At 35.1% G+C, this 17231-nt stretch overlaps 1 protein-coding gene across 24 annotated transcripts in view; it reads left to right on the forward strand.

Annotated features, from left to right (window-relative positions):
• Window positions 1-13018, forward strand: part of PCGF5 (polycomb group ring finger 5) — a 156768-nt gene extending 143750 nt beyond the window's left edge. For 16 of the 24 annotated variants that reach the window (XM_074295833.1, XM_074295831.1, XM_074295837.1 and 13 more), the window contains one exon: window positions 10470-13018. In XM_074295833.1, coding sequence (XP_074151934.1) covers window positions 10470-10523 — 54 coding nt within the window. In that variant the 3' untranslated portion in view covers window positions 10524-13018. Of the gene's footprint in view, window positions 1-6789; window positions 6980-10469 lie in introns of those variants that run through there. The other 8 variants (XM_074295853.1, XM_074295856.1, XM_074295854.1 and 5 more) reach the window with 2 other exon arrangements.
• Window positions 13019-17231: the final 4213 nt, after the last annotated feature.

Raw genomic sequence — 17231 nt, forward strand, 5'->3', positions numbered from 1 at the left:
TTAAAATGAAGTTGTAAATACATTTTAAGGCTACCCTATGAAAAAAATGCATTTTACTAGTAACTAGCTTCACACGAACTTTCTGTATTGTATATCTTGGCAAGCATTCTATAATTTTGATGCTTTTTTTGATTTGTGCATTATGCACAGATGACTAAAAATGATAAAATATCTAGTTGTAGACAAACAGGAATTAGATACACTCATAGTTGGAATGGGCCTCAGAGACTATTTAACCCATCACCCATACCTGAGTGAAAATCTCCATAGCATTCTTCTAACATTGTTATTCAGCTTTCATTTGAAACACTCTAGTGAGACAGTACTCAATACCTCTTTAAAGAGTCCATTCCTTCGACTAGCGTAATTAAACTGCCTCATAAGCCTTATACTCACTGTTTGTAGTTGTGACCTCTGGAGCCAAGAAAAACAAATCTAATTCCTATTCATGATAACATCTCTTCAAATCTTTAAATGCAGTTATATTTCCCCTAAAATTTCCTCTTTTCAAAGCTAAACATCACTATTTCTTTCAGCCAGTCAGTTGTCTTATGGCATGGTATTAAAACCCCACATAACCCTCTTATCCTGGGTACTTTCCTGTGGACATTCCAGTTTGTCAGTAACCTTCCTATGGCATCCTAATAAACATAATGCTCCAGGTGAATTCTGAACACAGCAGGGGATGCTGTCATTCTCAGGTTTTACGGCACTGTGCTTCTCTTAATGGACTTTGGGGTTTCATTAGCTTTTTCAGTTACATTGTCACACTAGCATTCAAAAGACTTTTTCATGAAGCTTCTTACTTTATCCAGGCCTCTTCTCATCTTGTTATTTGGGAAATGAATTGTTTTAACAAATCTAAAAATTTACATTCTTACTTATGGAATTTCATCTTATATAAGACATAAATTTTCCTTTGTCTTCTAGATCCTGAGTCTGTTAATAAGTATGTCTTTAACTCCCAACTTTTCATTTTCTGCATTTCATGTGTGCACTGCCCAGTCATTCTTAGAGTTCCAAGTCTTCATTGTATTTATCGCCCCAAATCCTCTTTCTTATCTATAAACATGCTGTCAAGAGGTTCTGTCAAACACTGTTTTGCTAAGATCTTGGTAGTCCAAGTCTATAGTTTCCCCTTGATCTGTTGGTCCTAGTTAGCCTTCAAAGAGAAGAAACTGGAATTAGTCTGATATGGCCTATTCCTGATGAAGACATAGAGGCTCTTAGAAGATCACACCTTCCCTATCTAGGTGTTCACTAATAAATCCCTTTAGTAAAATGTTTTAAAATTGTTCAGGAATCGTCATTGGGTCGCAGTCATAATCAGAGTGGACCACTTCTGATGATGTAAAAGTCAACTTTATAACATCTCTTCTGTCTTCATGGCATTTCAGAAGTCACTACAAATGGCTTCGTAGTCAAATCTGTCTGTCCTTTCAAAATCCTGAAAATGTAGTTCATGTAGGCCAATAGATATCCTCTCCTTACTCCTTTTAGGTTTCAACTCCCAATTAACTATTTGTGTTCTATCATTTTATTTTCAGGGATCATTTTTCTTAGAAGTGCAAAGAAACAAAATAGTTCTTTTTTCTCTCTGTAATCTCCTTATCATTCAGTCTACCTCCAGCAAATAAGATTTTACTCCCACAAAGCAGGTTTATAGATGTTGGGAAAGACTTGACTGTAAGCATTCCTTTCTCCCAGAAGAAAATAGTTCCAAGTCTTGAAACTGTGGTTCTGCAAAATAATATTCCCATGTTCTCTCCCAGTCATCAAGTCATGGGGATGTTTATTCTGTGACACTTAGTATAACTAAGTAAACTAAGTTTTGGGGTCCATTACTCTGTGAATCATTGCCTGTCTTGTGCTCCAAGGGGAAAGCCGCCCATTCCTATTTCAGACCAATCATTCTAGAGTGGCACTTCAGAGCCCAGATATTTAGTTAACTTCTTACTAAGAGCCTCTTCCTTTTTGTTAGACAGTAATAGTTTGAACATGGAACCATGGAATCTCATTGATGCAAAATATTTTAGAAATGTCCAGCTTCCCACCTGATGATAGTATGACAGCCCTAATAAGTGAATTTTTCTATTTGAACTTTTCCTGTGTCACAGAGCTTATTTCCTCATAAGAGAAATTATAAAAAAAAAATTTCATATTGATCCAAAATCTACACTCTGGAGAGAGTCTCTCTAGAGTCAAACAGTACCAATCCCTCTTCCAGTGGCAGTCCTTCAAATTAATGGCAACTGTCAGGCCTCCGTCAAATGTTTTCTTTCTACTTGTGTATACGTCAGTTTTCAGTGCTCTCGTTATTCAGACTATTCTCAGGTCATGCTATAGTTTGTCAATGTCCATCTTAAAGTTGATTTCCCTTCCTCATGCTTACACATAGCATATGTCAGGAGCCTGAGAGTATATGTCAGACAGCCACCAAAAAAGAGAAGCTCTCTTACCTAGGAAACTAATCCACGGATGGCTCCACTGACTCTCATCAGCACAGCCCTCCAAGTAGAAACTTCATTTTCTTAGGGATACAAAAGACAAAAATATGTTGTCATAGGTGAGGAATTGAAAAACTAGAGAATCTTGAAATCACATTTCTCTTAGCTGTTAATCTGGGGGTGGGGTGAAGGGGAATCAACTCCCTCAGGGGGACTAATAAAAACACTACCCTGTAAAGAATTCCTTGCTGGGACTTATATACAGTGCTGACCCCCACTCCTAGGGACAGGCACAGACTCACCACAACCGTCATCTCTGTAGGAGTGCAGCTGCTTGGTTTAAAGGCCTGAATTCTCAGTCACTTGGTGAAGTCCAATGGCCAGCTTTCTATATTTCTACCAAGAAGGTTCCAATTATGGTCTGACTACACAGTAGAGATACTGCTTTTGTTAACAAATTTGCATGGATGTTTTTAGTAGCTGAGTCACACTTTTACATTACTTTCTATGCTGACTTTGTTCATAACCAGATCGCCTCTATGCTCTTCACCTAGGAACTAATTGTTTTATTGTTTTGCTTCGTTTTTTCTAAGACATGCAAAGACAGTTTTCGACATTCATCATTACAAAACCTTGTATTCCAAATTTTTCTCCTGCCTCCCTCCTACCCTCTCCTCTAGATGCAAGTATTTCACTATGTTAAACATGTGCAGTTCTTCTACATATATTTCTACAATTATGCTGCACAAGAAAAATCAGACCAAAAAGGGAAAAAATGAGAAAAAACAAAAAGCAAGCAAATGACAACAAAGAGTGAAAATGCTATGTTGTGATCTACTCTCAGTCCCCACAGTTCTCCACTGGGTGTAGAGAGCATTGGAACTGGCCTGAAGCACCTCATTGATGAAAAGAGCCATATTTCTATCCCTCCATGTAACCTAAACGCAGGCTGTACTCTATGTTGTCCTAACTTGTCACTTTCATCCCCTTGTGCCAGCCCCCTAAAATCTATTGTCAGACAGCTCGCTAAAATCCAGATAACTCTGTCTTAGTGTTAACCTGATCTCTCAGTCTTTTTAATGCTATGGAGACAGTAAATGAGGTTTCTTTGGCATGACTTGTTAGTGCAACTATGCTGCCTCTTAGTGAGCACAGACTGTTCATTTTAGAATATTCCTAGGGACGGATACCATCATCCACCTCCTGTAGTTTCTCCTTCCTGCACAGTTCCTCACCTTAGGCCTTTTGGTACCTATCCAATTTGTTTCTCAAAATTTCTTGGCACTGGTTCTTCGATTACATTTGTAAAGTCATTCATTGGCATTAGATAATTTCAATACATTTTTTCAAAATATTTGGTCTTTTATTGTTTCCTCATTCCTCTTAAGTTTCTGTTTTACCTTAAGCATGTTTATTTTACATTTGTGAAGGTCACTTAATGTGAATCCTTCTTAGATATCCAAACAAGCAAAATTTAAGAGTTTTGCATAGTTGACATTTATGCATTTGGCATAATATTGCACAATATTTCAATAGTACTTATTCTTCTCCTTAAAATGCACATGAAGAAACTTGGTTACTTCACTTAGCTTTTGAGGATGAAGCAGATGGCGTGGAACCCTTAGCTCATTCAGAAATTTACTGTTCCTGTCATTCATACCTTGTTCTTGGCTTGTTCTTTTCTATTTGTCCTTAACTCTATATGTCTCCTTAAATTTTTTGATCATGTCCTTTTAAGATTGGAGGTCCTCAGTAAACTGTGCAGTCATATAAGTCTATTTAGAGGACTTCTGTGTTTTTCTTTTTCATTGTATTTGTATTATCAGTCTTATTTTGATTTTTGGTTGTTTTAGTTTGGGCTCTTATCTCTCTTGAAACATTTTTTACTTTTAGCGCCTCTGAATTCTTCTTCCACCATTTTTTTCATGGTCTTCCACCAGAAATATGTCTTCTGAGCATATTTTATTTACTCTTTGGTCTAATATCTCTTTAATCAAGTGCACTGTCCATTTTTCTGTTTCAGTCAGTGAGATTCTTATATTAAAATGTCAGATTTACTTTGTTCATGACCCTCTTACTTCCTCCTGAATCATTAGATGCTTCCCTCACAGTTTTATTTTCCCTGCGTCATACCTGTTGTCCTGGATTAGTATATACTTAAAACAGTTTTATGTCATAATTTGTCTTCCTTGATCTTTTCATTTTTAAAAGTACTCCTTATTGTTTATGTGATAATTAAAGGAATATAATGAAAATAAACATTTAGATAAGAATTAGGTTATGGATTGGAAGGGCATTATTATTTTTTATTGCCAACTGGGAGAAAATTTAATTTAATTTTTATATGTATTAAGGAATTGTCCATTCCATTTAACTGCTTCTCTTGCTGGTGGCTCTGATGGTCAGTTCAAGGCTTGTGGGAAATAATTTGTACACCTTTGGTCTTATGATGATAGCTCACTGTGGATCTTTATTTTTCTCTTCATCCCTTTTTCCTACCCACAACCTTAAGGATAAATTAAAAAGTTGTTACCAGGTTGATAACTATTTAAGAAATACTCTGCAAAGCTAAATTTCTAAAGTGTCCTCTAGGCTTCTTTTACTTTCACCAACTGTATTTATAACTTGTAAAAACCAGTTAAAAAACTGAACTTATATTTTCTTAGAATGGGAGGTTAGAAAGAATCATCGAGGAGTTGTCCCCACTGAGGAAAACAGGGGCTCTGAGAGATTACATGACTTTTCCTAGGGAATAAGCAACTAGTTTAAATCTAGACTTTTGATATCCAATTCAGCCCTCATAAGTCCTGGCAACCAAAAGGCAAATAGAAAATGTAAAGTAAAAATATTTATCTAATAAAGTAGACTTTTTTCCTAAAACTTTGACTATATGTTATTAGACAATAGGATAATTTAAATCAAAATTTCTACTCTTTCAGCAGAAATGTTATGTTGTCTAGCTATAATAGTAGACTTTAAAGTATTGGCCTTAAGAATTGTTAGATCCCACTTATGTTAGTAACATTTTCATAATGATAACCAAGTTTCACTACAAAATGGCTGACTTCATTTCAGTTGCTGCAATTTTGTTTCAAAATGACTTACTGAAGTACAAATCAAATTCATGGTATATTTTAATACTCCGTCATGGCAATACTGAATTGGATCAAAATTAATCCTTTTATTGTTGCAAAACAGTTACTAAGGCAAAATTGAAACAAAATTTTTCTCTCATTCAAAACAGTAGGAAAATCTCATGGCTCACCAATTTTGTGAGATATTACTTGGTTTAAGGAATGTCAAAGGAGAGCCATCTTTTTTTCCCCTTGTTCCCTGAAAACTTTTTTAATTTTTGAAACTCTCCAGATTTTCCAGAGGCAGGAAGAGAACAATTCTAGAAATGATGATTTTGAAGGGCAAGTTGAAGAGAAAAAGAACTTCATTATAGAACAACTTAAGGCCCATGGGAAGCCCCCAGCATTGTAGAAGAGTTTTTACTTAAAACAGACAATTTTTAAAAGTTATTTTATTTAATTTTCCCATATTTTACGATATTGAAGAGGCAATTTGTAAATTACTTTGATGGCCTCATTTAAGAAGTTACTTGACTTTTTTTTTATATTTTTATCTTCTTTCATTTAATCACGTAGATAAAGTAGACTCATTTAATCAGTCTGGATAATCAACCAGATACTAATTTAATGTTTTAAAAAAGAAAACTATTACTAAAGTACAATATTAGACAATTAATATAAATGCTAGGGTTTGGTGGGGAAGGAAAATAAATAGGCTGTTTAAATATCAGAATTGTAACTATAAAAATCTTTAATTGGAAGCTTTTCAGAACTCCTGCTTTTATTCCTCATCATAGAGGAGAAGAGGAAAGTGGCTAATTGGAATTTAAGTCTTAAAACTGAATTGTTCCAGGTAGACATTTAACTAGTAGTAATAGTGTTTGTGTGTGTGTGTGTGTGTGTGTGTGTGTGTGTGTGTGTGTGTGTTTGTGTTTATATTTGGAAGAGGGAATCCAAACTCGCCTAAATTAAGGCAACTGATTATTAAAAATTCCCCCAATCTCTTGCCATTTTGGAAAAATAATGAATTAATGATGGGAGACATATGTGAAAAATGAAACTCAATCTAGGGGGAACAATTTTTTTTTTAATAAGGAATGTTCCTGGCTTAACTCATAATTACTACTACTAGCAGATTAGTAATAAGTTATAACTTGCAATTTAAAATTCTCAAAATCCTTGAATGGATGCATTTAATAAACTATATCATTTGCTTTTTATGTAAATCTAAACTATAAATTTTTCATTATCTGATTTTTATTTTATAGTCTTACCCCATGGTATTGCAGTATCGACCAAGAATTGATTTTGGTTAAACCAAAGGGCATAAATCCCACCAAGAAGAATCCTGCACTATTTGTTTACCCATCGACAGATTGCACAATGAATGGATGTGTTGGACTAGGGAGACACAACTAGAATTTCAGCATGCAAATAAGAACTTTGTCTTTCTTTAAATTGTCAACTGCATCTTTGTCGTTTCTTTTGAGAACAAACCAAGTGCCATTCTGCTACTGAAATCTCCGCGTAAGATACCTATTCTGTCCAACCATTGCATTGCAAGTCATAGCTGAAACCAGTCCAGTGTATCACCAAGATTCATTCGGCTAACTGTTTTGCTCGCCTCTTCCAAGACTGTCCTAAACCAATGTTGATTACACTAGGAAATGGCAGTACTCAGTCTTTGTGGTGTTGCAGTTTTCACATATTTACTATTTTATTGATTATTGTTTAAAATAATAGTACTGTATGAGAACTTAATGATTATATCTTGGAATTATTTTGTATAGAAAATATACTTAGAAAAGTGGTTACCATACCACTGTCCTGTTCTTGTTAAAAATTCCCATGTGTACAAGTAGAGTTTGTTTCTTCATGTACAAGAGTCCTTTTTTCAGTGAATATTAATTATTCTTCAGATAACATTAAAACAGCGCAATTATAGTCATTTTTAGTTGTCTAAATAGAATCTACCAGTAGCTCTGGAAAGCCTTTTTTGGCTTCCTGGGTGCAATTTTATGTAACATAAAAATTGAACTGAGATTCATAAATATTCAGGACATTGGCAGCTGATCACATTTACAAAGTCAGTGTGTAAGTGAAGTTATTACTTCCTCCATAATGCCTTATGGACAAGCAGGAGCTGTGATGTGAAGCTACATTGTATTTTCCATTTTATATATATGTCTCCCTGTTTGATTTTATTCAAGTTAGAGTACATTTTGAAAAAGTTGGCCTTAGGTGTGTGTCATTGTGGCATGCAAAGAGTTCTGATGACTTTAACATTAAATGTTAGAATTTGTAGTCGTTATGACATTAGATATTTTGTGGTTTTCAAAAGTCTCAAAGAAAATTGTATATTAACATTTCTTTTGTCAGCTGTCACATTTCCAAACAGTATTTTTTAAAACAAAAGTAACATGGTATGGCAGATGAGCAGACTAACCAAAATCAATGGTTAAGGGGATTTCATTTTAAATCCTTTTAAATAATCAAAGAAAATGGGACATTTGCCTTATACAGAAAAAAAAAAAATTGGGGGGGGGGATTAAGTTTTATTGACAGTAGAGCTAAAATAGAAAACTTAATTTTATAGCTTTTGTAGATACATGTCCTTTGCTACTTTCCATTCGTTTTAGATTCATTTTCAAGTTGAGAGTTCTATCTTACTGTTATTCTACAAAAATAGATCTTATATGATTTCATCTACAACCACCATTTTAAGTAACTTTAAAATGACATTGATATTCAAAAAAGAGGAAAATTACTTAAGCTAAGTTATATCAATAATTAGAAAACAAATTAACTTGTTTTCTTATTCAGTTAGGTGGGGAGGAAACTTCAAGGGTAAGAATTAAACTCTCTTCTTTAGAAATTTGACAAGAGCAGTTTGTGTGTTAAATACTGTCTAATGCACTGTATGTATACTAAAATTTCCAGTAAAATGTAGCTTGTAAATTTTCTGAATCAGCTCCTTAGTACTAGTAATAATATAGCTAAAATCTTAATATATTTTACAGTATATAAAAGTATATAACTTCATAAGTCCTTTTTAACATATCTTTGATAGAACTTTTTGATTTAAAAATTACTCCTTCTGACTTTGTTAGAAAATTAATAGCAATATTTTTAGGCTTTTGTTTGTCCTGGTGGTTTTTTGTGAGAGTTTGCAAGCCAATTTAAACAAGCAAACTGGGAAAGGGGGCATTTATTTGTCTTTGAATATTTGGAAACAGATTTTTTTACCCTTGCCCAATAAAACCCTCTTGAATTCAATAAATAACTAAAGAAATGCTTTTGTTTTGCTGCCAAGTTTTACTGCCTGATTCCCCTCTTGTATTAGAAAATCCGGTATAAATTTGTCATAGCCTGGTCAGTAATTAAAACATTTCATAGTTGAAAATTTATTTTTTATTAATTCACCATTAGGGAACTTTTTTTTTTAAACCACAGATAGGAAACTTAGGGTTTTTTTGTTTTTGTTTTTCTGCCAAGAAGCATAGCCTTAAACACATTTTTATACATACCTTATTTCTTAGCTACTTAAACTTAAGCAGTTCTAAACATTACTTAATCATATTTAGTTAGCTATTTTTCTACCAGACAAATACACAATTTTAGGGAGAGTCTTATTCTAAAATTCCTTTATTTCATATCAATGTGATGCATGTTTTTTAAGTGTAATTACAATATATGTATCTGAGTCTGCACCAAAAAAATGGTGGGGGGAAAATGAATGTTATTTGAAGATAGGCAGATACTTTGGATTAGTTACATATTTTAAGAAGGACACAAAAAGGACAAAAATATCACATGATGGATTTGAACTTCACAGCTTCATCAGCCTCTAAAATAGACATATGATGTAGTCTCCACCTGTTCTGATACTTTTTAAAAATTATTATAGTTTAAAACTATTTGTACATCTAAAAAGACCATAAATATTTATCCCCAGATGTTTATTCCACTAAATCAGGTTTTTGCACTTCTTAGAAGTCAGACACAGAAAATTATAATTTTGTAAAGCTTTAGGATACATATAAAATATCTGTTCTTAAAAATCTCCATGGAACAGTCAGCAATTAATAGAATTGGAGCACAAATTGAAACATCCAAATTTATCAATAGTTATTCATTTAACTAAGCAATAAACTAAAGGTATCTTACTCCCAGAAAGTGTTTTTTCTTTTTTTTTGTTGTTGTTGTTGTTTTAAAACCTGTTGTTAGTTGCCTTGGGGAAACCCTAAATGTATATGGTCAAGTGCAGGAGATTTAAAAATAAACAGGTGTTTGTGGAGTACAGATAGCCCATTAATTGGAGCAAATAGGGATAATTGACAGAGTGGACTTTTGTTAGATTAACTAGAGGTTATTAGGAAACATAAAGAGTAAAATATGAAGTTTATTGGTGAAGTATTGTTGTGGAGCCTTGGAAAAAATTGAATAGTGTCTTTTTAAATATCAAGCAAAATGTATTATTTCCCTCGTCAATGTTGAAAACTCTTAACTTCCTATTGTGCCACATTTTATATCTGTAAATGAGTATGCCTAAATATGGCATTCACATACATACTAAATATGAGTGGGTTTTTTTTTGGGGGGGGGGATACATAGATCTTTATCTTATGTGACGTGACTAACTCATTAGCTTTATTGACAATGTTATTTAAGAGAAAGTGCCTCATTGCTAAAAACTACATGTCTTTTAGATTTACTGCATAAACTTTGAGTAAGATGTCTTGGTTTGTCTTTCTTAGGAATTATATTTAAATAGTAATTTTAAAAAATGATATGTTTAGGAAATTTACTTTTTGAAAGATTTATGTTAAATAGGAATCACCAAAGACACATTTACTGTTAGGTAATGATGTTGGGAAAAAAGCAATTTTAATACTTTAAAGATTGGAAGCATTCAGTTTGGAGTTGAATAAATTTTCTATTCTTTTAGGCAATAACCTTGATTGATTGCGATAAAATCCACCAAAGAAAGGCGTCAGACTGAACATGCCTGGTGAGATAAGTCATGTATAGGATTGGTTTTTTGTTTTTGTTTTTGTTTTTTTAGCAGCCTACACCATCTTACAGATTAAAATAAATCCCCAAAGATGGGAATGAGATGAGCACAATTTTTATTTCTTTGAAGTGATAGGTGATAAGAAGAAACTGAATTAGGATAAAGAGAAAGACATAGTGGAATGGAAGGTTGAAGTCTATTCTTTTGTACTCTTGAGCTAATTCTTTTACAATAAAGTTCAGGTCAGAGTCTAAATTTTTGAAATTAAACATTTTTTCCCCTATGGTGGCAATGTGTTCTGGATTTGTTTTTGTACCTGAACAAATGATATGGGTGCAAGGTCTGTAAAAAGTACTAGGTATACTTAACCTTTAAAGGGAAAAAAATTGGTTATTCTCTTTGACTTTCAGAAAAGCTTACCTATATTTTTGCCACCAGAAAAAAAAAAACAACATATCTTTTCATAAGGGGGCATATATTTTATTCTTAAAAAGCAAAAAAAAAAAAAAAAAAAAACTTTGTGAAGTATTACTTTCATTGTTATTATCTAAATAAGGATCCAAATAAGGGCTCTTCCATTTTTCAAACTACATTTTTGTCCTCAGGATCTATATTGTTTGACCAGCTTCTAGGAGAAATTATCACCTTTTGATGTCTCTAAGCATCAGAACCACTTTGGATGGGGCTTCCAGGATGGATATACTTCATGCCAAATTCTGCCCTTTTATGGAAAAAATGTGATAATTTTAGTGTAATGATAATTTAGTTAAAGTAAATTGTGAATCAGCCTAATGTGTTGGTTGGCTGGTTGTATGAATTTAGAAGACAAATGATTGGGATAACTGTTAATCTTTTGATTTGAGAATCAGAAAAGCTTGGAAATGCCATGATCATAATTTGAATCCATTAAATCCTGTGTCTGAAGGATGAGGTCATCAAGCTAAGAGAGAGGAGCACAGTGTCTGCCTTTGCTGGCTTATGAACAAAGAGACGTCTTAAAGTGTGCTGTCAGACTCACAACCCTTCCAAAGCACAAAATATCCAACTCCTTCTGGATTTACTTGACCTATCGTGAGTAATATTTTGATGGGGAAGGGCCAATTTGAAGGTTCATAAAAAATGCATTTTAAATCTGTCATACTGGGTTTGATGGCCTTTTCCCCTTAAAGCAATGTCATTGCTTTCAATAATTTCAGATTATTGGTAGTAAAAAAGGAAAAGGATGACTTTTTAACATGATGACATAAAGTTTTTACAAATATGTTTGCTTCCTTGTATTTTAAAAGAAAGTACTGCAGGAAATTGAGCACATCTTAGGAAAATTTTTAAAAAAGGAAAAAGTAATTGAAGACATTTGTAATAACCCTTTAAGTATGTCCATTTATGCATTTTTCTCACAGTGAAACCTGATTTTTTAAGTTATGATTGCTTCCCTGCCTCAACTGTCCTGAAACTTTATATCCATTACTCTAATGAAAGCATTATGTATGTGTATATATAAAAGTAAATATATGTATATGAATGGGTGTGTATATATGTGTGTGCCTGTGTATATTACACAGGCACACACATATATACTATTAGACCTAATTTTTTCCTTTCTTTGATGGATCTCTATGGAATAGAGATCTAATCAAGAAAAGATGTTGCTTAGTATATGTTTCTAGGTAGTGTTTGAAAAACACTTAAAAACAACTTCATTCCTTAGTCTGTTCATATTCTGTAAATCAATTCACTGAAGTGAGAGTTCTACATGTTAAAATATATGCTGGGATCAGCCCAAAGCAGTTTTCTTTTATTATTTGGAATTTTTGTTTGTTTTGTTTTTAGGATGGGGATGGGAGGGGGGGGTGGGCCTAAGTGACCTTAAGTAAAGCTGTGATCCAAGTAAGGAGAAGAAAGGACCTCGGATGTACCAATGTTCTAATGCTTCCTTGCATCTGGTCAGCCACCAGAGTGATTGTCAGTTTTTAATACAATAGCCCTCACGAAACTGAAAAGATCATAGGTTATATTGTAAAGTTATGTTGCTAATTTTCTTTTAAAATATAAAATATTTTAAGCTTTTTGTCAAAAGTGATAACATCTTAATACAAATAAACCTTTTTGTGGTTGTAAAATTTAGCTTATAAATCATTCAAATTGAAGTGAAAGAAATACCAGGTCATTGTTAATGACTTAGTCTATTAAGAATATATGTATTTTTGTAAAGAAAAAGTACTTGTAGATATTTGATCAGTCCAAGAAATACCTTTGTTTGTTTTGCAAAAATAAAATGCTGCTTAGAGAATAGTCCCTTAAATATTTTTTATTTTTTTGTGCTCAAATGTATTTTCTGTTGATTTATGGAATGTTCTGTATAAAGCTGTGTATAGTTGTTACAGTTGGGGCTAAAAACATTTTTTTATCTGAACTTAGCCAAGTATATTTGACCATGTCACAAATAGTATCTTTGTTATTAAAATTTTGATTGCCTAATAGGATCCTGTGTTTGTTCTTTTTAATATTCATGATCTCATACTCATTTTAATATTTGTGATCTCATTCACTGTACTTTTTTTTTGGAATCATTACCTCATAAGCCAAATTACTTTGAAGTCCATTAAAAATTGTAGATCTGTCCTTTATCAAGATTTCTTTCAAAAAAGGTGTTTTTGGTCTCAAGATGTCATCATTCCATAAAATGAGCCTTAGACGAGAGTGTAAGATTGTGTTAAAATCCAGCCATTCCTTTGAACGTGAACCTGGGATCATGGGGTTGCTTCGGTGTGGGGGCTGCCTCCAGCAGTGCAGGAGATCACATCTTTTCCACACCTCAATCACTGCAATTGTTATCCTGTTTCACCCAGGTGCTAACTAGGAGCCTCCTCCTGCAGGTTGTAAACCTGTTCTGGTGAGTTTTCTAAGGCACCTTAAGAAAATATTTATGGGCAGCTAGGTCATTAGATGGATGGGACACTAACTTGGGAGCCAGAAAGTTCAAATGCTACCTTGATCACTATATTAGCTCTGTGAGTCCAGGCATGTGCCTTGCCCTCTCCCAGTGTCAGTAAGGATCAAACGAGATACTACAGGGGAATTGCTTTTCAAATCTTGTTTGTCCATCACTTGGCGGGGCGGAGGGGGGGAGGGGAAGGGGGATTGGCTTTCTGGCAGAGTCGCACAAAGTTGTCAGCCAAACACATGCCCGGCGACTGTGGGGGACACACGGGCCCTTGGCCTCTGCTGGCTGACCCAGCTCTGGGGCACTTCCCAGGGCCTGCTTCAGCCTAAGTTGCCAGTGGTGGAAGCACAGGTAAGAGCCGAATAAAAAGTGGAGGACATGTCTCTGGAAATAACCCTGAAAAGAGCCCGTTAGCCCTCACACTGGAGAGGCTAGTCCTACAACCTGGAAGCATCAACTGATGCGAAGCTGGAGACCAGATAGAAAAAAGCTGAGCTGCTTGGTTTAAACAGAGACCGTGCTTCAGTTTGTTTTATCACACCTTTTGTGAGCACGTATTAGAATTCTATTTCAAAAAATCATTCTGATGAGAACTCTCCTTTAGGCTAAGGCACCGGGAAGTTAGGGGTCATGTGCTAATAGAAAATTATAATGATGCCGTGCCTTCCTCTGCCTCCTTACTTACACCTTTGGTACCTAGTGTCTAAATCTTGCCTCTGTGGTGTGAAGTAACTGCCAAAATTACTAACACCATTTTTGTAATGGAATGGAAGCCCATTTTCCTGACAGGCCTAGAGAGAGACGTATGGTAGAAAAGAGGAGACGTATTCCTTTCTCCCATTACTTCTGCTCCAGATGCTTTTACCGGGGTGGATGTTGACTCCCAAGTTTGTGCACGCTCATGTTCCATACAACTCATGAGTCTGGTGACTGGGACACAGATGGTTATTTTATAACAATGCTGGCAGGGAAGCATATATGTGATTACTTTTGTAGAATTGCTACTATTTCTTTTGCAAAATTCTTCCTGCCACAGAAAAATTATTCCATAATCCAGTTTTCATTAAACAAACATCTGGTGGCTGATTTCATCATGATGGCCTGTTTCCCATAGGTTTATTCCTACAGAAATCATGAATTCATTCAGGTTCCAACACTTTTGTAACCCACAAAATAACACAGGAAGCAAAAGCACCATCACATAGTCCAGAAATATTTTTATTCGTTCAATTGACTTGAGTGGTTCATTTTTCAAAATTCCAATTGAACTGTTAGACCCAAAGTAGTTAACCAAATCATTACGCTTGATTTAAAACTGATGCAAACAAAGGAACCTCCACCCCACAACAACCTAGCATGCATTATTTTTACCTAGAAACATCTCAGAATTTCATTTCAATTAAACTGCATAAGCTACCTGGTACACCAGCCAGCTTTTAATGTTTCCAGCCTCAAAAAGTATGTCAGATTCCCTCATAGTAACACTATTTAACTATTTAGCAAAGGAAAGAAAAGCCTCGTTCTAGATTCAAGTTGTCAGTCAGATCACAGTGAAAAGGAACCTTAGAGCAAATCTAGTCCCCACTCCCTCATTTTATGAATGATTGAGACTCTTGACCTACTTCACACAGGGTTGTTGGTGAGGGAAAGTGCCTGCACTATTAACAATATATGTGAACTTCAATTAGGGAAACTGAGGCGCAGAGAAGCTTTAGTGACATCCAAGCCATGCAAGTAATATGGCTGTAACTAGAGAATTAGCCAGCCAGCCTAACATGTACAGGCTGAACATTTCACAAGCAAGACCCATTCATACCCCCGGCATAGCCTTCATTCCATTAGTCAATCTTGTATTCATCAAGCCTACCACAGGACCACAGGAAGATGGATTTAGCCATCTTTCATCCAGCCACCAAAATGATTTTCTTAAAATGAAGTTCAGATCATGTCATGACCCTACTTGAATTGCTGCAGTGGCCCTATCACTTCCAAAGTTCTCATTCTCCCTCTCCCTCCTTCCCTCCCTCCCATCCTTTCTCCCTTCTCTTTCTCCTTGCCCCCTCTCCTTCCTCCCTCATCCTCTCCTTTCCCTTTCCCTCTCTCCCTCTTCCTCTTTCTCTCTTTTTTCCTCCTCTCTCCCTCCTTCCCTCTCATTCTAAATTCAACATGTTCAAAATTGAATGTACTCATTTTTCAAATTCTCCTTTCTTTTAAAATTAACTTTCTGTCAAAGGGATCACTGTCTCCTAGTCTTCTAGACTTATTGCTTTGGCTTTATCCTGAACTTTTTACTGTCATTCATCTAGCCAATCAGTTCTTAAACTTTGCCATTTCTATCTGCACATCTCTCATATCTGATTCCACTCTACTCATACAAATGTCGCCGTAGTCCAAGCCTTCATCTCCTCAGTCACTTGGTCAAACATTTATCAAGCACCTTCTAGGTATCAGGCACTATACTAAATACTGGAAATACAAATAAGAAAAACAAGTCTCTGACCTCAAAGAATTCAAAATCCAATGGATGAAGACAGTACATAAAAGGAAACAGAAGAGCAGTTTAGGGCGCTGAGGTGCTAGCACAGTTCAAGCTGGTAGGGAAATGAGATGACAAGTCTTAAAAGTCCTTTTTAAATGGAGTTTGGGGAGAAATCCTTTACTCCATCCACTAGTTAAAGAGGCAGAGAGTACTAAGGATGCTGATGAAGAATGAGCACCAAAATTGATGTAGTCTTGCAGGATGATGCTTCCTAATGAGTTTTTCTGGGGACATGGTGGAAAATGGTGTTTCAGTGGAGCTCTGAAGATAAAGCAGTGGTTACAGCAGGTGGAGATGAGGAAGGAATAAATTGCAAGCATGGGAAACGACCAGTGCAAGGACATGGAGGCAGGAAATGAGGTACTCTGTATCAAGGACAGGCAAAACCAAGTTTGGCCAAACCCTATTGTACGGGAATCAATCATTTGCTAAATACATGCTTAATGCCAAACACAGTGCTAGGTGCAAGGAATACAATAAGGAATGAAATCATCTCAAGGAGCTTATATTCTACTAATGAGATAATACACACAGATACGGATATATGCAAAAGAAATTTTTAAAAAGTTAAGCAGAAAGTGGTTAGGGAGAGACAGCACAAAGAAAGGAAATGGGGCTGTATGTTTGGAGCAGAGAGAAGGCCAATATGGCTGGAATGCAGAGTGCTGGAAGGAAAAGAGTTTGTAAGGAAGTCAGAAGAGCTTAAAATTTTTTTTTTTGTAATTTTATAATTATAAATTTTTTTGACAGTATATATGCATGAGTAATTTTTTTATAACATTATCCTTTGTATTCATTTTTCCAGATTTTCCCCTCTCTCCCTCTACTCCCTCCCTCCGATGACAGGCAATCCCATACATTTTACATGTGTTACAATATAACCTAGATACAATATATGTGTGTAAATACCATTTTCTTGTTGCACATTAAGTATTAGATTCCGAAGGTATAAGTAACCTGGGTAGATAGACAGTAGTGCTAACAATTTACATTCGCTTCCCAGTGTTCCTTCTCTGGGTGTAGCTGATTCTGTCCATCATTGATCAACTGGAAGTGAGGTGGATCTTCTTTATGTTGAAGATTTCCACTTCCATCAGAATATATCTTCATACAGCATTGAAGTGTACAGCGATCTTCTGGTTCTGCTCATTTCACTCAGCATCAGTTGATGTAAGTCTCTCCAAGCCTCTCTGTGTATTCCTCCTGCTGGTTA

Source organism: Sminthopsis crassicaudata, chromosome 2 (assembly GCF_048593235.1).
Source record: "Sminthopsis crassicaudata isolate SCR6 chromosome 2, ASM4859323v1, whole genome shotgun sequence".
Lineage (NCBI taxonomy): Eukaryota > Metazoa > Chordata > Mammalia > Dasyuromorphia > Dasyuridae > Sminthopsis > Sminthopsis crassicaudata.